This window comes from Clavelina lepadiformis, chromosome 2 (assembly GCF_947623445.1).
Source record: "Clavelina lepadiformis chromosome 2, kaClaLepa1.1, whole genome shotgun sequence".
NCBI lineage: Eukaryota > Metazoa > Chordata > Ascidiacea > Aplousobranchia > Clavelinidae > Clavelina > Clavelina lepadiformis.
This window is the reverse complement of record NC_135241.1, coordinates 8,634,547-8,656,462: the sequence shown is the minus strand read 5'-3', so window position 1 is coordinate 8,656,462 and position 21,916 is coordinate 8,634,547. Positions and strand designations below refer to the sequence as shown.

The 21,916-nt window shown below is 34.9% G+C and overlaps 3 protein-coding genes across 3 annotated transcripts; all 3 read left to right on the top strand.

Annotated features, from left to right (window-relative positions):
- Positions 1-2,595: 2,595 nt before the first annotated feature.
- Positions 2,596-4,555, top strand: LOC143446150 (ubiquitin-conjugating enzyme E2 R2-like). The gene is made up of 3 exons (XM_076945672.1): positions 2,596-2,893; positions 3,051-3,275; positions 4,222-4,555. Exons 1-3 carry the CDS (start codon positions 2,624-2,626, stop codon positions 4,384-4,386), a joined length of 660 nt encoding a protein of 219 aa, XP_076801787.1. The 5' UTR covers positions 2,596-2,623; the 3' UTR covers positions 4,387-4,555.
- A 1,419-nt stretch (positions 4,556-5,974) lies between these two features.
- On the top strand, positions 5,975-12,108 carry LOC143447365 (uncharacterized). The gene is made up of 13 exons (XM_076947428.1): positions 5,975-6,067; positions 6,194-6,254; positions 6,381-6,527; positions 6,699-6,805; positions 8,173-8,332; positions 8,450-8,551; positions 8,661-8,810; positions 9,724-9,869; positions 10,316-10,478; positions 10,712-10,807; positions 10,977-11,096; positions 11,271-11,476; positions 11,909-12,108. The coding sequence occupies exons 2-13, from the start codon at positions 6,210-6,212 to the stop codon at positions 11,922-11,924; spliced, it is 1,458 nt and encodes a 485-aa protein (XP_076803543.1). The 5' UTR covers positions 5,975-6,067; positions 6,194-6,209; the 3' UTR covers positions 11,925-12,108.
- A 4,300-nt stretch (positions 12,109-16,408) lies between these two features.
- On the top strand, positions 16,409-21,913 carry LOC143447009 (high affinity cationic amino acid transporter 1-like). Its single transcript, XM_076946912.1, has 14 exons — positions 16,409-16,657; positions 16,732-16,833; positions 16,988-17,116; positions 17,329-17,484; positions 17,972-18,122; positions 18,280-18,353; positions 18,436-18,588; positions 18,719-18,941; positions 19,113-19,252; positions 19,504-19,606; positions 19,950-20,113; positions 20,320-20,477; positions 20,618-20,726; positions 20,843-21,913. The coding sequence occupies exons 1-14, from the start codon at positions 16,516-16,518 to the stop codon at positions 20,977-20,979; spliced, it is 1,941 nt and encodes a 646-aa protein (XP_076803027.1). The 5' UTR covers positions 16,409-16,515; the 3' UTR covers positions 20,980-21,913.
- The last annotated feature ends 3 nt before the right edge of the window (positions 21,914-21,916 follow it).

Here is a 21,916-nt window from a genome sequence, read left to right as displayed (position 1 = left end):
GTTAGAGTCAGATGGTTGAAGACTTATACATATTACCTGGTCCTGTGAAAAATGAAATTTTTATCATCTTTGCTTCTTGTAATACAGTTCTTTTTTTTCTGAACCTCTTGCGTCATCGCTGTATGTTTCATTTACCAAAATATTTTGCCTATAAGTCACTGTCCCGTTTCGTATTCTCACCGCTTCAGTTTAGGGTTGTATGAAGTTTGTGTGACGTAGTGCAAGCCTATTTCGTCATTTAGCCTGCAGCAGCGAATCTTGGCTATACTGAGGAACTTCGTCATCATTTATTACTGCTTGTTGAGAAAGTACCCTTGCGTTTAACAATAATACTGACTGAATGGCTGGAATTGATGGCCGGAAATACCGAACAAGACACGTCTAACATCACCTTTATATAGGCTATATACTGTAGCTTAGCCTATACGTAAAACAGAGCCGCTGTGAGGTGAAATGCGTCTTTCCTGCGAAAATTTCTGGCTAAATAAGTAACTTTAAATGACAAAATGAAGCTTGGAGTATATAATAGAGATACAATAACATCGCTAATTCATGGCACATAGTTATAGCCTATGTGGTTAGGTTAATGAAAAAAAGGTTACAGCATTTTTTCCTCATTCTTCCTTCTTTTCTTTATATTTGAAACATTACCTGTTGTCCCATCAGTTTCTCTTATTTGTAAAATCTTTAAGTTATGGCTTTAACATTGGTTTCGTCTTGGATAATAATATAAATTTACTTTCAAGTTTCAAACACTAAGATCCATACCCCCCCCCCCTCTCTCAAAAGTTATCCTACAAATATCGTCTGCCGTTTTCTGCACCAAACATTAAGTGATACGTAAACTACATGTAAAACGACGCATATAGCCGCCTATAGCTTTAATGCTCGTATAATAGGATTAGCATTCTATCATATTCCGGTTGAAATCCGAATTTTGGTAAATAAATAACATTTAGCCTTAGTAAAACTCAATAAATAGTGGTCTTCAACTGAGAATTATAATTTCTGCATTCAGCGTCCTCCCATATTCAAAAGTTGGTCAAGGTCTCTCTCCAGAAACACGATAGGCTCTTTTTTGTTCGTTATTTTTCAACAAACCGCAAAGAAGTCAATTCTAAAATCTGGCAAACATTAAATTATCAGCTCAGAAAAGTTGTCCGGTCGTTCAATGGAGCCACGGCAAATCGTTTACAGCCCAGCCGCATTGAAATGTGATAGGTAGGCCTAAGCTATTATACTTATCTGCAAATGTCATGGATCCCCCCTTAATAAAAGTTTATGAAATCTAGTATAACAAGTATGAAAAACGAATATTGCGCTATAGGCTAAGATGCTCAGAAAACAAAACAGTTATTACAAAAAGTGGAACTGAAACAAAGCAGACACTATACACAATACTAGAAAGTTAATTGCTTGGTAGTTCTTACTTTTCTTTCACAAAGCTAACGGAACCCCTCTAAATGTTTCTCCGAACACTAGGGTGCGGTGGGGTCCCTGTTGAAGAGCGCTTACACATAGTACACAACTACACATGCACACTTGAGTTAACACAGCTCCATTTCGAAAAACAAATTGTCACGTCATAATTGGTTATAATTTTTCAAACAACCAAAGATCAACTACAGTACAGTGGGTGGCTGGGTGCACAGGTCGAAGTCAAAAGGACAATCGAATAGTGCTTATGCAATTGTAATACCAAACCACAGCAGGCCACACCGCTCCACTGCAGGCACTGCTAAAGCATAAACCACAATGCACCGTAAAGACCTACACATTACCTTTGAACCTTTGCTTCTATCCAAAGAGCTATTGAGAACTATAGACTTTGTCATAATAATGTTGCGTTGCTTGTAACACGTCATGCGATATGTGACAATATACTGTCATCATCGTTTCACCTATTTCAAATTCTGAACACAACATTGCATGACAAAGCCCACAAACTACTCGATAACCGAGCTAGCACATGATGCGACTTTCGAAGTGAAGATGAGATGAGGGAAATCATGGCACAGCTTATAGCATTAGCCGGCCTGCTCCCAATTTGTTACATTCCGAGGATCAATAGATCAACAGTTTTGTTACGAACTATCATGTAACTGTTTGACTGACGAATGCTATTTATCAAATTGAGAGATTCATTGTATGAAATGCGGCAAATATAAAAATAGTTATGAAGTCTTTTCCCAAATGTAAAAATGTCACATTCTAACTATATCAAAGTATAACGAATGCAGCTGCTGCAACCCATTTGTACAATATGTGGAAACCATACTGGTTTTATCTGCGTATTTCCGGTTTACTTGTCATAGTATTGAGTGCTGATATATTACCGATTTTTACGTTCGGGCGTTTTATGCTAAAACTTCTAAGAACTTTAAAATAAGAAGTTAAAAATGGCACTTTGAATCATAAACCCAATATATATCATTAAATCTAATGAACTATTGATTTAAAAAATAAACCATACCAAACCAATATGATGGTAGCTGAACTCTGAAAATATGTGAGGTATTGTAATGATTACTGTGGTTGTTATTATATTGGATGACGTCACAATGGTAAGTTTAACATAGTTACAAAGTTTTTTTGCCTGTGCTAAAGGTTAATACCCATCGCAATGGCTTTGCCAATGGCAAGTTCAGCCAAAGCTTTGGCTAAAGAATTGCGCGGACTTCGTGAAGAGCCCGTGGAAGGATTTAAAATAGGATTGGTGGACGAGAGCAATTTGTATGACTGGCAGGTAGCCATTTTTGGGCCTCCAGGAACTTTGTACGAAGGTGGCTACTTCAAAGCTCACATCCGCTTTCCTGGGGACTATCCATATTCTCCTCCTTCATTTCGCTTCCTGTGTCATCTATGGCACCCGAACGTTTACGAAAACGGAGAAGTAAGTCGAACTACGAGTTTTTCTGAACTCAGTTACACTATATACCTGAACAAAAACTTCCCCTGGTTTGTTTTTAAACTATTGATGTTCCATGGCATTACCGGTATATCCTACACATTTTGTTCTAGGTAGTTTAATGTATAAATATCGGTAACAGGTTTGCATTTCAATTCTGCACTCACCCATTAACGACCAGCAAGGTGGAGAACTGCCTCAAGAACGATGGAACCCCACCCAAACAGTTCGTTCTGTGCTTATGAGCGTTATATCTTTACTAAACGAACCCAACACAAATTCTCCGGCTAATGTCGATGCTTCAGTCATGTTTCGAGAATGGCGCGAAAGAAAGAACAAACGTTACGAGGAATACGTTAAGCAACAGGTGTGTTGAATGACATTTTTTTGTGACGAATAAATACAGAGTTTCTTAACCCGTGGAGAAATAAATTTGGCTTATACCACATAATAATTAACGTTCGCTGAAAAAGAGTCGAATGGCCATTTTAAAAGTTAGAAAATAAGGAAAATGAACATAAGTTATTTACAAAATGATGAATTTTATACATGTCGCATTAAAAAAATAGGTCAGTAGTTTAAAAGAAAACAAACTGTGCCAACGAAAAAAGTTTCTTAATTTTAAGTTGGTCTGGTGTTACAGGATTTTAAGTAAGAAATTCCTTTTCAGTTCCTTATAAATGAGCGTATGGATGGTTGTAATGTATTTATCCGGCATATTGATCAAAAATATATAAACTGTAAAAATAAACTCGTTTTTTGAAGAAACTTTGGGGTGGAGAGGCTGCCCATTATTTCGTTTGAGCACAGTTATTCGGAAATAATTTCCTATGCGGAGTTTTCAATTTTATCAAACCACAAACTTGTTAACAAAGTTTACTGAAATGGGCCGAAATGAGCTGTTTTCACTTTTCACTAAGTTGGAATGACAGAAAACTTCCTAGTTTTGTCAAAAGACAGTTTCTTATATTGTTATTTTTTAGGGACTTAGCTGTACATTGGGTGAAACGATGTGACAACCTTTTTTATTTCACCTTTAGAATGAGATCCCGTGAGCGATTTTTATTTCCAAAAACAGTAAATTTTTTTCAATGACCATGATATAACCGCTATATGTTAAAGTTAAGCCAATTTAATGGTTTGATAAGCTATTGGATGTAACACCGCAATATTCAAAAAATGCTTACACTTGATATTATGAGTATATTCTCTAATTTTCTATTATCTTGACATACGGTATTTGGCTTTAATACAATGTTATTCTACATAACTACAAATTTTTGCAAACTTTATTATTTAATTCTGAATATTAGGTTCAAGATAGTCAAAAAGAAGCGGCCAAAGACGGAGTTATAGTGCCAGTGACTGTGGAAGATTACTGTGTTAAGACTAAAGCCGAACCCAGTGAAAGCTCAATTGACATTTCTGAGTTTTACGAAGATGAAGACATGGATTTTTGCGGAGAAGATGATGATTAGACTGTGTTACAATAAAAATTGTATTACTGGCTTGTAAATGTGAATCAAGAGCCACGTATTTTTGTTGAGTAAAATAAAATAGCCCTATAAAAGATTATAACATTTCAATAATGTAATTAGAGGTTATGCTTGTTTCTTTTATTTATTATCTATCTACTAAAGCATGTATAAAACATCGATAACATTTCCCTGTCTTTCGTGTATTTTTAAATAACTGCTGGCAATTTGCAAATAATGCTAAAATATCTCGACTACTGCAAATGTTTGGTCTCCCTAAAGGTCTTCTCTAGACCAATAACATTTGTCTCAAATCAGTCACAGGTCCTGAATTGGAATTTGTCCCTATATGACAAATTAGAGAAAGACAGCAAATTATTGAGATCTAAAACTCAACGGGAAAATTTATGAATACTTTAAATGGTCTACGTAAAGAGATAGCCTATTTTTCATTTGGTTCGGAGAAATTTTAAAATGGATTGCATAAGCATAATTTTTGAAGTCAGAATAATCCTGGAAATAAAATTTTACTAATAGGTCTTCCTGGAAATTGAGCATGAGGCTTATTTAGTTATGTATTAATTATATAGTTAACTATTATTATAGAAGTTGCAGTACAATACGTGGTACAGTAATAAGTAACTACACAAGAAGGTACGTTAGAGATGCCGTAGTTTATATTAACAAAACGTAATAACTGTTTTTCAAAAGTCCGACAAGCGTGTCATGTACATTTGACAGTCTTACGTTGAAAATGAATCAATCTCATATTTGAGAATCTACACACAGAATCAACATGGCAGAGTGCGTCCTACAAATGATCAACTGCTGCCAGATATTACGGGATTGATAGCCACAAATCGAAACCACATTTCGCATCAAAAATCCAACGAAACCGCATAATTATAAATAGTTATCTCTATGCACTTCATGATTAAGCTGCAAACAATTTTTTCTTATTATTAAAATATAGATATTTCAGAGAAAATGTTTATTATCTCTATCTATTATTTACCTATTTCTATTCTCTAACTTTTGTAAATCATCGAAAGCGTTGATGGTGTACTGACTACAATTTCTTCAGTTCTTACCATTCAAAGTCGAACTACTATGATGCTTATTTCGTGCTGGAAAGGCTCTTGGTATATAATGTAAGCCTACTGTATTTGGCTCAATCAGAACCATTGTTGAGATCAGGAATGGAGCCTATCGTGCAAGTGGGTATCCTGTATGTCTTACGTTTTCAAAGCAATCCTATAGTTGCTACGTTGTTAGGAATATAATTAGGATTATATCTTTTTAAAAAAAAAGTTATATATATTACTCTGTTTACAAAAGCCAGCGTGTGATTTAACGAATTGTCTGAATTATGCTGTATCATCACTACAGTAGGCCTACATATGTGTGACACACAAGCTCTGAGTTGCTTCGAGTGTAATGTGATACAGTTCATCAAATTGCGTTGGATACATTATTCTTTTGTCTTCGTTTAAATTGCCTAATATAGTTATGTACAAAATGATATTGAATTTCACGCGAAAACCTAAACAATATCACAGGCCTTTTTGTTCGACGTTACATCTCAGAATGTTGATGGTTGGTTTTGGCATCAATTGAGCTGTTTTTCTCATTAGGGCGAGATTCTGCTTGGATAAATTTCATTTAAAAATTTATACTTCAAAAGGTAAACAAAGTAGTTATTTCCGTGTCCAAATTAGTATGCTTATGTGGTTCCATACGCGCTGCATCTGCTAGAGCTGTTATAAATTATTTGGTTTAAAAACCGTGCAGTTGTATTGAATTGGTTTAGGACAGTAAGCTTAAATATGGGAGAACAGATCGCAAGCCAACACCATCGGACTATGTTTAAGGTAAGTACCTGCAGAATCCGTTACCTGCAACGAAGGCTCCTGCAAAGAATATTGCAACTAAATAAGCAAAGTATAATTAGGACAAATACAACATATTTTACATACACAATAACTCTTGCAAAATAGGAAATCAAAAAGTCACAGAAGGAAACCAATTCCTTGTACGAGCAATCATGGGAAGCAGCTCTAAAGTTCAAAGCTATGTTTAACGAGATAACAAAAACAGAAAATGAAACTGAAGCGTTACGACAAGCTTACTACGAAATGCTGGAGGTCAAGTTCTAATATATGAGACAATTTACAAAAAGGAAAACACTTTTTCGTTGAATTTTGAGATCTGGTGATCATACAAAGTGATTGAAATATAGTGCTTTACTATTCTAGAATAAGTTAGTATAATTGCATGATTTGTTGAAGGTTCTTTACACCTTGATTTAAACACAGGCACAGTTATACAGCGAAGAAAAAAGGGACGAATATTTTTCTTTGGAAAGAACTTTATGCGAAATAAAAGACGAATTTATTGCAGAATCGCAAAAACTAGCAAGTCGGTAAGTGGCGATCGGTTTTTGTGACCAACACATTCTAAAAGTTTTGGTGCATTACTTATAAATAATATGCAAGTAGTGCATATTATCAATGCATAAATCAACATGAAGCTGTTTTTTTTTTCTTTTTTCAATTTTGCAATCACCCAAAAGGTGAGTAAGATGAGTAAGATTAACAAAAACGCGAGTTTTTTCTGAAATAACGTGGATATTAATGTGTTTCAGCTGTATAGTGCGTTTTATAAATAGGCTTCTTATAGCTATGTTTCAAAATGAAAATTTCGTTTTTTTGATTAATCGCTTAGTGTTAGGCTATACGCATATAGCTTATCTAATTTCCCTTGTTCAACTTACTTCAGCTTATTTTATCGGGGGCAAGTTGAGAAGGAAACCTGCTGGGATAAGTTGGGCAATATTCATCAATTATTTTTTGTCAAATCATTTTAGAATGCGCAAATCAACGTAACGGGAAAAATTGCGAAAGCCGAAAAGGCATAAAACGTGCTTTAAAAATTAGGTAATAATGGCTGGAAACAAATAGCACGGCAAATAAACCCATGAATAATAAAGTTTAAGTTGAAAAAGCAATATATTCATTAAATTTACAGTTTATTGTTGATCTAATTTGATGCATTAATGATATTTGTAACAAATTTTGAAGTACACCTTCTTTCACACTGCGACTTAGGAAGAGTTATATCTTTGTAGCAGTATGATTACCGTTTCGGAAATATTTATTTAACAACATCAATCAAAGTGAAAAAAAAAACAGAAAGCAGTATAAAGCACAACACAAAAATCAAAAAAATGGGCAGCCCATTGCATTTTTTTTTACTTTTAAATTGTTCAAATACATTCCACTGCATATATGCATTGCACAATTTGTGTCTAATATTTCTTGCGCTGCTTGCCCCATCGCCACCATTTTTATAAAACTGTATGATTTGCAAAAAACTAGCAGTTAAATAAAGCTGAACAAATGCTAAATCACAAACAGTTTTTAAGTTTATTTAATGCTGTAACTTCACCTTCCGTTCATATACTTGTATCAGTATAGCATATATACTTGTTCCATATCAGAACTTGTTCAGTTGTTAAACTTGACCTTTTGTTAAACATACACATGATGCTGTCGTGTTTCCTCTTCGTCTTTATTTTCATATCAGTTCAATACGGTATTGATTTAATCCTTAAATGTGCCTTATTCTCAGTAAAAACCAAATTGTCATGCTAGTAATTCAGCACAATGTTTATATTGCCTTACACATGTTTCATTCTATATATGACAGTTGCGCTGTCACACATAGAATGTCTATGCTGTGTATATTTTCTATGTTTGTGTCTGTATATAAATGTCTATGTTGTGCTAGAAATTCCACTTACGTCGCCTATTCAAAGAAATTTTCCGAACGATTGGAAGAATATGTATTCGAAATTTTGGGTGAGGTAGATTGCTTCTACTCTAGCAACAAACAACTACAAAATGAAAAAACGGAACTTACTAAACTTTCATCAAAGCTCGGTGAAGAAGTAGGTAGAAATGTAGCATCGGCCGATAAAATCCTTACATGAAAATTCCCATTAACTTGTATCATTTTGTTTTAAATCGTCTGAGTTAGTCGATTGTTATAAAATTTTATATTTAAGGTTGCTACCTACAAAGAAAAAATAAACATTTTAACAAAAGAGAAAAATGAATTACTTTCCAACAAAGCGGTTTTGGAAGATACTTGTTCTGACTACGCTGAGGTACGATTTGATTCTATAATTTACGACAAATAAAATTTTATAGTTGACTTCCACCTTGCATATTTTTGTTTGTATATTCTTGGTTTTTACTGATACACATAAAATACAGCGTGAAAGCAATCTTCGCAACCAACGAGATAATCTTCAAGCAACTGAAGAAAGACTGTGCCAAGATATCAGCAATTTAAAGCATTCTGTCCAAAAATTGTCAAGTAATATCGAGGATTTAAAAGAAACGTGCAGCAACCTGTCTTCACAAGTATATTCAACTTTTTGAATTCAATCTGTATCGTATATAGGGTGGAAACTGTGGTCACGTAAATTAAAAAGGAAACGATAGCACAAAAAATTATTTTTTGATAAAAGTTTGATAAATAAGCTAAGTTATATCATCTTTCAGTATGCAGATCAAGACTATGATTAGGCCTACCGCACATGCGGTTAAATTCATTTCTTAACCGTAATTAATTGGTGTTCTGAATTCACTTTCGAGCACAACCCGGTCTTTCCTATTGGAGTGCAGTCGGTTCAGGAATAGTCCTTGGGTTGAATTGTCCTGAGGTAAATCGTTGAATAGAAGTCGTTGGTTGAGTTGAGTAAACACCAGTGCGTTTTTTACACACTGGGGCACGAGTGTATAGGCCTATACTGCATAGGTCTAATATATTATCAAATAATGGTATACGGCTTGCCAGAGTTGCGCTCCGGCACTTTTTCCATCATTTTCTTGTATTTGCTTTTATTGAAAAACATGTTTTATAAAAAATGTATTATTGAGATAGGTAATTGACGAGAGAAAACGTTAAATGGGGAATTTATTCATAATATCATGGAATGGGCAAAACACTGGAAAGCTCTGGTTGCAATATAGTTAACGTAGGAATTCGACCATAAGCTGAAGGAAGAAATCCAAATTTGTTTATTTGAGTCAAAATTGTATCAGTTTAAACCTATTCCATGTTGCAATATATGTTATAATCCAACTTTAGCTATGTTTATTCATCATTTTAGAAAACAGTTAACTTTCTGTCGGCCTTATACGGTAAGTTCGATACCTATTTGATTTTGGCATCCTATACAGCATTGTCTTCATCTGTGTACTTTAGAATAATTAGAAACTATTTTACAAGAAACATTGCGTAGTAAAATATCCTGATGCTTCCATACTATAGGTAGCAGAGTACGAGAAAGAACAAAAGCTGCTAAATGAAGACATAATCCGACGAAGAAAAGATCAGAAGCGGTTGAAGGCTGAAATAGAAGCTTTTCAAAAACAAACTGCAGAATTGATTGCTCAAAGAAATAATGGCATTAAAAAGTATTTTAAAATAAATGTTTCCTGGTCTTGTAAAAGTGCTGCTCTACTCTGTTCATTGTTATAGTCGTTTGTCATGTTAAAGTGGTTCTCAACCTTTTTTTAGCTTACGGCACCCTGCAAACTAGCAAAAGATTTGGCAGCACCCACAGTCAAACCAAAACGTTTCTGCATTAAATAAAAATAACTTTCGCAACCGTTTTCCTGGACTAGTGATTAGTGCACAATAACTTGCGGCACCCTTGCGAAATGTAAATGGCACCTTAGGGTGCCGCGGCACCACGGTTGAGAACCACTGACAGTTAAAGTATAATGACAAAATTATAGGACATGTAAAATAAAAAATACAAGTTAACATAATAGGCAGTAATTAAAGTAGTTTAAAATATTTAATGTACATATACTTAACCTGATAATATCTTTCATTGGAACAACTTTTCATATTGCAGAAATAGAGAGCTTACTATAGAAATAGACGTTTGTCGTGCGACCATCGAAAAAGTGGAAGAACAAAGACATTTATTCAAAGAAGCTTTTAAACAGATAAAAAAGGAAAAAATGCAAATTTCGCTCAATTGTGAAAGAGCAAAAAAAGAGAAAGAGACACTTAAAGTAATATAGAAACTATAAAATCAGTAGGCTAAATTGGTTCTGGAATTTCAAAGTTAATTATTTACAATCCTCGTTCTAAGTAGTGCTGTAGACATATAAAATATTGTTGATTAGACGAATAAGATGAAATGCATTTAGTTGACTTTCATAGCATGGTAAGTTTTTGGGCCATATGTTATGAAGTTAAAATGTCGATTGAGCCAAGAGTTTTATTAAAGGTTTGTTAATGATAGGGGCAATACATGGAAATGCAAAACGAGCGAGCTGTGGTGGGTAAACAAAAAGATCGCTTGGTTTCAAAAGAGCATCGTACCAAAGAAATAAATCAGGTAATGAAAAAATTTTAAGTGATAAATGAAGCTCGGAAGCTTTTTTCGATATTTTACGTATTATAATTGTCTTTATTAGTTATCTTTTTAACATGTTTTCATCCGTGATTAACAAAATATAGTATTAGTTTCATGGGTAGACAAAAAAAATAAATGTTGTTTCTTGCAGGATCTTACTAGTGCCCATAAATACCTCATTAGGGAGTTAGAAGACTTAAAATTTTCTTATCGTAAAAGTGAAGAAAGAGCTCGAAAAGACATCCAAGTGAAACAAGGCCTGCGAGATTCGGTATAGCAAGCTATTGTGTGTCAAATCTTACCCTTGTCATTGAAAGCATTTAACTTTTAAACAGCTACATCTTGTTTAGAATGCTAAACTGCTGTGTGCATACACGTGGTGATTCTTGCAATGCAGTGATAATGTTAGATGATAAAAAACTACAACCGATATCTCGATATTAAGATCAAAAAATTGCATCGCGAAATGGAGGAAGAACGAAGAAGAATGCAAAAAGTTACAAAAGACGTAAAGATTCAAACAGACTCCGACTTAGCTTGCGAAAACCGAGATATTGTCATCTTGCATGCAAAGTTGAAAACAACGCAAGCCCTAAGAGAAAGGGACCGAGCTTTGGTGGAAAGGCGTAACATGGATGCAAGAGCGCTGAGGTAGACTTCATATTTTTCTATCGTTCGTTTTAGTAACATCATTCAAAGTGGCACGATAATATTGCCGATTTGTAACCAGCAGCCCAGTAACGCATTTACTTTTAAAGTTATCTGCTGGAAGTATAGATATACATGGACATATAATATCAGTTTTTGAACAATTGCAAGCACAATGAACGCGTAGGCCTAATGTAAATAAAATTGGCATCTCAGACATTCAAAAGCATTTTTACAAAATCAGGAAGCGTTTGAAGCATTTATAAGTGGCTTGAGTCACATCCACATGACTCAGATTTATGACACTTGTAAAAATTCTAGTCTACTGCAGGATAACCTGTATAAGAAAATAACCTCTACTATATTTATTGCAGATAGTTGCATTAAGTGTTGTCTGCATAAAGACTCCCAAAATGTAATTTTACCTGCTTTTAGGTGCTGCAGTCGATGATTGAAAGTGTCCGGATACTTCTGCGATGCTCTGTTTGCTTTTACTTTAGGTTTCTTTAAGATGGTAAACGTTCGAGTTTATTCAAACAGCTTCCAAACTTTGATTTCGTATTACTAACAAAATAACGCCTTGCTGGGAATGCTCAGCAAATGTTTGTTTTTGTTGCAAACAAAAAATCAACGCATACATTTTGTGGCTTTTATCAGAGCGAGTAGACACTTGAAGGATTTTGTGGCGCTCACCAAAACAGTAAAACCTTTTTCAATATAATTAATCATTAGGCCACGTTGACTGACACTTGTCGCGTGGTATGTTCTAAAAAGTAGTTGCGCTTAAAAATTTTTGTGTTAAAATTTCACAATGCAGCTACGGCCTATAGCTGTTGCATTTATATTTCCGTGTGCTGCTCTTTGAGGGAGTATTTTTCGTAGGTTTTTGACAAACCCAGTCAACGTCAGCATGAAAGCGCCTTCTAGGACCACTAAAAATAAACTTTATGAAAGATTCAAATGTACGAGAGTCGGAGAATTCAGAATCTGTTGCAATTCCTATTAGATATTTGACTGCAACAGAAGGACGTATGAGTTATTTCCGTTTCCTTTTCGGAAGGAGCTAACCACAAGCAGACGACTAACACACACAAAACATATATGATTTGTGTTGTGCGAATAAGTTATAAATTTATAGGCCTAATCACATGTAAGTTACTTGCTTATGCAATCCATTATCAGAAAAAAGAAAATTATACAATACTCAGAGCTTACCTATCACTTATGTAATCTGAGGAACATATTACAGTACGAGCCGGTGTGCATACGTAATTGCAAAACAAACTGGTCACAATTGAAACTCTAAAACAAAAAGATCCGGTTGTAGCAACTAAAACCACTCGAACGTTTTCCATATAGCAAAATGTTGAGATGCTTTAGCTCAATTGGTAAAGTTAAATAAACGTGCAAGTAACTTGTTGTTTCAAGAGGAAGTTACTACACAGACCACACAGCATCATGTTCCGATTTAAAATCACATTTGCGATTGTGCAAGATGACTTAGGCATTTTGTAAAACGTAAGGATATAAGAAATTAAGACTGACTTATACCTTCTTCGGAGCTATTTGAGCCATTTTATGATCAGCTTTTTACCCTTTTCAAACTGAAAGCTTTGAAAGTTTCAACTCCCTAGCTATGAATTATAGTATATGCTTTTATGAAGAGATAGCGTTTGTTCTAGAATGTTACTTGTCAGAAGGCGTGTCAAATTAACGTGAAAGACAGAATGTCAAGGTGTTACGACAGAATAATCTCTCAATATTCGATGAGTCGATCTTACGGGCAGGCGATTCTTTGTCCCCAATTTTCTATCTGGAATTGATATGAACCCCGCAAACCCCTCATACCCCGAGTTGCACACACGCTACTCGACCTTTCGAACGTTTTTGTACAGACTTTAAAGGCCCTCTTCGAACTATGACTAAAAAGTGTTATATATTAACTGTTGATGATGTGCAAAGACTGATGCTAAAAGCATAACGAACTGTCTGAAACGATTGTTTGCCATATTTGATATGCCAGCTCGTATTCATTCTGATAGAGATTCTGCTTTTATGTCTCAAGAACTAACAAATTATTTATTCAACTGCGATATTACATGCAGCAAAATGTCTGCTTACAACCACGAGAAAATGGGCAGTGTCAGCGTTACGATAATCTGATTTGGTCAGCAGTCAAGCTTGCAGAAAAATCTCGCAACATAAAAATTTCTCAATGCTGGGAAAGTGTTTTACCTGACGCACTGCATTCCATTCGCTTACTCCTATGCACTGCGACCAATGAAATACCTCATGAGCGTGTGTTTAATTATAAAAGGCGGTCTACCTTCGGAGTGTCCGTACCTTCGTGGTAACGGTAAGTTCTCTTGGTCCAGTTTTTGTTCGCTTTCAAAATCGATCTAGTAAACATGATCTTTTGGTAGAAGAGTTTTACATGGTTCACGGAACTCCTAATTCCTATGCAACAGTACGTTTCCCGTCGGGTAGAGAAACCACTGTCTCCATAAGAGATCTTACACCGACTAAGCAAATGGTTTCTTCTGTTGGTGCTATCGAAAACGTTGTACACGATAAGTTGCTCTAGCCAGAAAACAATGATGTACCTGATTGTGGTGTTAGCAATAGTGATATTATTAACCATGATATTATTGTGGTTGTTGTTACTGGTGGTAACGAACGAGATATTAAAGTCAATGAAAATGCTGTTTATTCGAATGAAAGACTATCTACTTAACCAACATCGTCTAACAAAGCGGTTCCCAAACTGGGGTCCGCGGATCAACTGGGATCCGTAAAGCACTTTCAGAGGGTCCGCAATGAGAATTAGTCTTTAAAGCTTTAAAGCACTTTCAGAGGGTGGATGTAGTACACGACATGAGAGTTGCGCTATCCAAAACCAAACCAAACATTGATGAGTTAATTGCGGCAAAACAAGTGCACCCATCCCATTAAACGCTTACCGTATTTGATAGTTTTTGCTTTTTCTTTCATAGGTGTGGTTTTTGCATTTTTCCTTTAGCATTCTTTGATTTTTATAGGGCCGCGAAATATCAAAATAACTGCAAAGGGTCCACCAGGTAAAATTCTTAGAAAAGTTTGGGGACCGCTGGTCTAACCCTAACCCTAACCCAACCTATGGATGACTTGTGGAGGTCAACACACTTTAGAAATCCTGTAGATAGATACGGCGATTCCGTACTTTTAAGTGTTTATTAACTCGCAAGACTCCTTGCTTAATACCATCTATGCTGTAGTTTATATTTTATATCTTGGATGAAATTGTTACATTATTTTTTAATCCGATGTGTTTGTTTTGGTGATGTTACCCCCTTCCCATGTAATTTTTTAACTAGAGGGGAAGTATGTGATAATTTGTGGTCTTCCTTGCCCAATTACTGATTTCTTCTTCTCGAGCATTTGGTTACCTTGCTTGTTGTGGCCGGGTCTTTTACTTATTTATTGCTTTGTCGATTCTTTATTTCTTTTATTTGTGTAGGTAGTAGAACTGCAAGTATAATATAACTTATGTTGAGGTTAGTAGTGATTTGGCTCATCACAACTTTACCGTAACAGCAAGAATAAGACTAAGTCTATATTAACAACTATTTCTATATAATAAAAAATCAGCTCGTGCAAAGAGTGACTTTGACCGATATCGGACGAAAAACAATCTTTTTCTCGAAATAACGTATAATTTTCCTTTCAATAAAAATATTGTCGATAAAAACGCGATTGCGATTTTGCCAAAAGCTTTTAAAAAGAATCGTACAAAAATTCATCTGTACTTATACAATATGGTAACTATTAGTTATAGCAGTGCTTCTCAAACCGGGCCACTTGGCTCACTAAAGGGGGAATTTTTAATTCCAGGGAGGAAATTTTCTCTAGGGAGGATTTGGGGAGGAAAAACTGTATATGAAAAAAACTTTAAATTTTTAATTTTATGTGTAACAAAAAAATCCTCTCGAAGAGGTTGTTTAGATGTCTACAATAGTGCGCGAGGACAAGCTCCTTAACTGCAGTGACTGACGTTATAAACGTGTCTGTTTGGTTCATAATGGCTATTGTTTTCTCTTTATTGTTAGTAAGGTACTTATAGAACTAGCTAGTAAGCTAGTTATGAAAAAAAGAGGAACACACGATATTTGCGGAGACCTTCGAGCAAAACTCACACGCTTTTCTCCTCGATTTTCTTTATTAACTTCTCAACATGAGGCTCACGGTTCTCACTAACAATGAGCAACGATTTGTTTGTAAATTTGTTTGGTTATTTTGTGAGAGCGTGCTTTTGCAATTTTGAATTTTATTCCTGAGATAAATCTTCAAAAGACATCATCCAGGGACAATATTCAGGTAGTGTAAAATTTTTGAAATTATTTTTTTTGATTTTTTGGGGGGGAGGAATTGACGGTGTTTTGGTTGGTAAGGGAGGAATCGGAAAAAAACTTTGAGAACCACTGAGTTATAGCAAACCCAGACTGTAGGCTACATATTAATAGTCTTCAGAGTGTATGCTTTTTGCAAAATGGCTTTATGTTATTCAATACAAATAATATACAATAAACTTTTGTGGGTTGACTTTTCGGTTCGTTTTTTTAAGTTTACTTATTCATAGCTTAAGCCACGATCTTTTTTTGACTACGAATGCGCAGCTTCATATAAGAAAGGCAGATAACTGATGAGTGATGACTCGATGTGTTTTTTGCAAGCGCAGTTGGTTCCAGCCTCCAATACGAACATTTATTAGTTTTTTTTGGCTGACAACCGGTATTTAACTTAATTACGACATATTTTTGCGGCACATTCATGACCCTTTAACTTTTTGGTTTTATGGCGAGTTTCATCAATGGCAAAAATACCTATTTTTAGCTCAACAAATCTTTTCGATAAAATCCGAAACCTACTTTGGCTGCTTTTTTTGTGCACCAGGTTTAGGAAATTTTTCTTGCATGAAACTATACAGTACATTATTGCATTTACTTTGCTGTTGCTAACGTCAGATCAATAAACAAACCACAAGCAACTACGTATAACAAATCAACATGCCAGCATTAAATAGAGTGCTTCGGCATCTCATGAGAAAGAAAACATTTCTGGACGCGGCGAAAGAATCTTTACAGACTGAACTGGCAAGATGTCTCACTACGACAGACCTTGTCGCTTTGGGTGTTGGCAGTACTTTAGGTAAGAATACTGAATTATTTCGGTTTTGAGAGGTTAAGTTGAAGTTACTTTACATGTATTTCTGTGACCTATAGGTGCCGGTGTCTATGTCCTGACGGGTTCTGTAGCGAGAGACAAAACAGGTCCCGCCATTGTACTTTCATTCTTCGTCGCAGCTGTTGCAAGTGTCATGGCAGGTAAAATAATTCATAACAGGTTGGGCTCCGTATGCTACACTGTTGGTAGCCTTTACCTTTTTTCGATGTGTCAAAACGATGCTTGAGCTATTTATTGTAATCATCATGGACCGATGTAATTCACAAAGTGGTTTATGCCTATTTTATATTTCAGGCCTTTGCTACGCCGAATTCGGAGCACGTGTACCTAAAGCTGGTTCAGCGTATGTTTATAGTTACGTAACAGTTGGTGAAATATGGGCTTTTATTATCGGATGGAACCTTATTTTGGAATACGTAATAGGTAAAATTTGCCGCCTGCAGTTCTTTCTTTATTGTTTATAGCAAATTGATGCAAAAAAACACATATTAGCTTACAACGAGAAAACTCAAAATGCCAGCCAAGTATCACACTAGTATTCAACTGGTAATATACACTTTTTAAGCTTGTCTTGTCAATGTATACGGTGAAACATGTGAAACACAATTATTTTGAAACAATTTGATTTTTACCAGGTACGTCAAGCGTTGCTCGTGCTTGGAGTGAAAATGTAGATGCCCTACTTGGAGGAAAATTTCGAAAATTTAGCTTGACTTATTTAAAAATGGATTTGCCGGGTTTTGCTGAATATCCAGATTTTTTTGCTTTTGCTGTAATACTTGTCCTAACAGGTAAAATTAAATAGACAATCATTTTATCGCTACATATCTCTTTATTTTATCAACCTGAAAACAATAATCATGAGAAAGTTTGATCCATATGAGAACTTTCTAGATTACGGTTATGTTTGCTAAAATGGAAACTTTACGCAACGTGTAATTTGTTAATTGCATATATATTTCAGCAAAATTAACACGGCCCGTTGTTAAGAACAATTTGGTTTATTCAAAATTTTGGTTATTTAAGATTTAGTTGTGGTTATAGGATTGTAGGTTAAAAGATAGAGTTCAGTTAGGGTTAATTTAATGTGATAAATTTGAAACTTGGTTATCAAAGTTTGCCTCGAACATAAAATTTTTGCGGGAAAAAGTGACAGCCTTGGTAAGTTTGAAGCTAATTGGCTAATACGGTGCTAATTGGTTATTGGTTAATTAAAGTAGTTGTTCTGTTTTGTGTAAAATAAAGAGCCTATAATCAAACGATTTGTCTTTCCTTTAGGAGTGTTGTGTTTTGGGGTCAAAGAATCTGCCTTGTTCAGCAAAGTGTTTACGATGGTTAATATTTGTGTAATTCTGTTCGTTATCATTGCTGGTTCAATTGTGGCGGATCCGCAAAATTGGAGGCGGTCAACTGAAGACATTCGTTTACAGTAATAATATAAATGTAATTAGATAACGTAGAGTCGTAGACTATACAGCTATTAAGGGCTTGTTTTACATCACATACGAGCCTTAAATTTAGCTACTCAGCTACTATATAAGCATTTTTAATTTCTTATGCTAATTTTAATACCTGTTTTGCTGCAGTATTGCCAACAGATGTGTTTTGAGTAAAGATACCCGAACCACAAGTTCCCCCAACGTTAGTACAACTGTTACAGGTATATAAGCAGGACTAAAACGTTTTTAAAGTTGTCTACAGGAAATATTGCTTGATTCTGCAACCTATATGTTTACGAACAGAATTAGATTGCTCGTTATATCAAAACGGTACTTACGAGAAGCATAAACGTTTTGGGGATGGTGGATTTCTTCCTTATGGGTTTTCAGGCGTGGCATCTGGCGCGGCCACTTGTTTTTTTGGGTTTGTTGGATTTGATATCATCGCTACAACAGGTTACTGAATGCATCACAATTTTTTGTTTGCTATTGCGGTCCCGATCAATGTTAACTTTTGTGTTTTGTTGTATAGTGCCAGTTATTGTATATAAAATATAGGCTTACACAGTTATCTACATGTTAATAGGTGAAGAAGTGAAAAACCCTCAAAAAGCAATTCCTGTGTCCATTGTTATTTCTCTGCTAATCGTGTTTTTTGCATATGTTGGCATATCTGTGGTGCTAACTTTAATGGTTCCCTATTATATGATGGATGTTGGAGCCCCTTTACCCAATGCTTTTAGCTTGGTTCAATGGAACTGGGCTGTAATACCACTAGCAATCGGAGCCACCTGTGCCTTGTCATCTAGGTAAACTTTGCTTGTAGTCATAGTAACTTGTCTCATTTTCATTGAAGAAATGGTGATTTATTTATGAATACGCAGGAATGAGCCTAATATTTGTTTTAATGGCAAAGGCTTTGCATTAAAGTTCAAAACTGTAAAAGTTGTTGTTCGAGTTATACCATTTGTTTCCTTCAGTTTGCTGGGTGGATTGTTCCCCATGCCTCGAATTGTTTATGCAATGGCACAAGACGGTTTGATATTTCGCTTTCTTGCCCGCATTAACAAAAAATTTAAAACTCCGCTCATTGCAACTATACTATCAGGATTACTTGCAGGTTTGTTGTTAGTTACCGGCCATTCATCTGCAGGATTTTAACTTAACTGACGGTCTCAAAAGAGGTTATTTGTTTTTTCTGGTAATTTGAAATTTAGCGGCTTGGAATGTTTATGTTTTCATGATTATGGTTAATAGAAATACAGAAAACTTTTGTATGTGTTAGCTATCGATGACATTCCAAAGCTCTTATTTTAATACAATTTTTCTCAACAAACCGAACTTCAAAAAATACTATTTTGATTTCTACAGCAATCATGGTCCTATTATTCGACCTCGAAGATTTGGTTGATATGATGTCCATAGGAACACTTTTAGCTTACACCCTGGTTGCTATATGTGTCTTGATTTTAAGGTAATAAACACGTTCACAGAAAGGACAAATTAAACTTCTAAACGTTTCTGGTTACAAATTCAAGAACAATCGTTGCTGGTATTGTTATTATGAGCGTAATTAAAAATACCCGTAATAATTTCATTCAAGAAATTAGATCAACACGGAAACAAAATCAAAAGTGTAGTAAAACTATCACGACTACATTTAGTTAAGCACATATAGAGAATACAAGACAGCTCATTGCTTTGATGCAAATATTTAGAGCATTTTGAACTTATTCTTGTAATGATACTATTCTGCTTTTGATGTATAAACGCGTTTTTGTTATTATAACTGGCGAAAACATTTTACGAACTTTCAGATATCAACCTGATGTTCCAACAGCAAATAAAGCAGATGATGATACATTTATGAATAGACAGTATGGTCAAGATCAATCACTTGTTTCTCGTTGTTTTAATCCAAGCAATAATCTTCCCACAAAGCAATCCGGGAATATCAGTTATTGCTGCATTGTTGTTATTGGTAAACGAGTATGTTGATATATAATCGCTCTTGACAGCTAGTATACTACATTTATTTTTACAATTGAAAAACATTTCTGTTTAGATGAAATAAAATGTACCTAAAAATAAAACTACTCACCCGTTAGCCTATGTTGCTTTTCAAAATATAAATTTAACATTTTAACTTGTTTACCAATCAACTGACAATATCTTAAATTCTTTCAGGTGGCCTGTCTTTTATTCTTTGTGGAATACTCGTTCATTTCTCTGAAATACCTTATATACCCGCCGTAACAGCAATCGCAATTGTTGCCTTTGTTATTCTTTGTGCGACTATAATAATAATGCGACAACCTCAATCTCAAACAAAGTTGTCTTTTTCGGTAAGACTGAAACAACTGTGTCATTAGTCATGATCTATGTACAGTAACGTTTGATTTCAAAACTTTGGACTCGTCTATTTTCTATTACATTATACAAGGTCAGGTAGTTCGCTAATTTTTACTTTTTTAATCTTACCAAGGTCCCTTTAGTTCCAATACTGCCAATACTTTCTGTGATTTGTAACGTTTACTTGATGTGTGAACTGAGTTTTGGAACGTGGATCAGATTTGCTGTTTGGATGGCAATAGGTTTATATACATATTGTAAACTCAGTGTGTATAGGCTACAATAAAAATATATAGTTGTACTGATGACATAACCCAACGGTCGATATCATAATCTGGGAGTTTTCTTTTCGTGACAGGTCTGTCAATATACATCTTCTACGGATATAAACAGAGTTCTGAGGGCCGGAGATTTGATTCAGGCAACAGAAATCAGGAGATGCTCGCACCTTTAGCTCAAGATGAACATCAAAGAACAGCCAAAGCTCAACTTTGATTAGGCTACTGTGTGATTATTTGATGACGAACCTTTTTTTTGCTTTTACTGTTTGTGTATGCTGCCCAACAAAACAGACCTTATTGGAAAGAAATGCATGTATACTCGTCCATTGGACAGTTTTTGTCTGTTCTGCTTCGCGCCTAAAAATGAGTTTTAAATTATTTCGGAATCTTTTTTATTCTTGAATTTTTATTATTTGACCATTTCTATCATGATGAAAAGAAGTTAGTTCTATATATACTTGTTTGATAATATGTAGGTACGCCACTATGTTATGGTATCTTAGTTAGAATAACTTTCGAATCAAATAAAGGCCCACAGACAAATTTTTTCTAAGTTGAAAAGTATGTTTCCAATTCGGTGTGTTTTTCCTGGTGATTATTTTTTAACTGCGAATACTTGTGCTTAATTACGCGGTTGCTTAAGTATCAAAATGTCATGCTTTGAATGGTAATTGGTTTTATATCGACAACCTATTACGATATGAGGTGCGCCAGTTTGCGTTTTGGGTGATAGAAGAAAGGTTTTTGAAGAGGCAATTCTCATTCCTGTCGTTTATTTATGCACTATGAAGTTATACTGTCTGTGATGCTTTATATGCCAAAAACATTTGACAAGATATGTTGTATAGAGTAGGCTACTGCAAGTTATGTGTTTATAACAAACCTATATTAGCTTTACCATATTTTGAACTTTGACATATAAATCGAATTTATGAATTCCGACCTATATACTAAGTTATATCTATATGTAAGTTATCCGTTGGTGTGCTGTTCAACTTAAATTTCACAGCTGTATGAGTTAACTTTATTTATCTGTCACCTATTAATGCGAAAAAAAACAGCACATAGTAAATTACAAGAAAAGAATTTTTTGTTAAAAAATCTTCGCATCGATCTTTGCAAACAGCGTAATCAAAAATGTATCTCTTTTC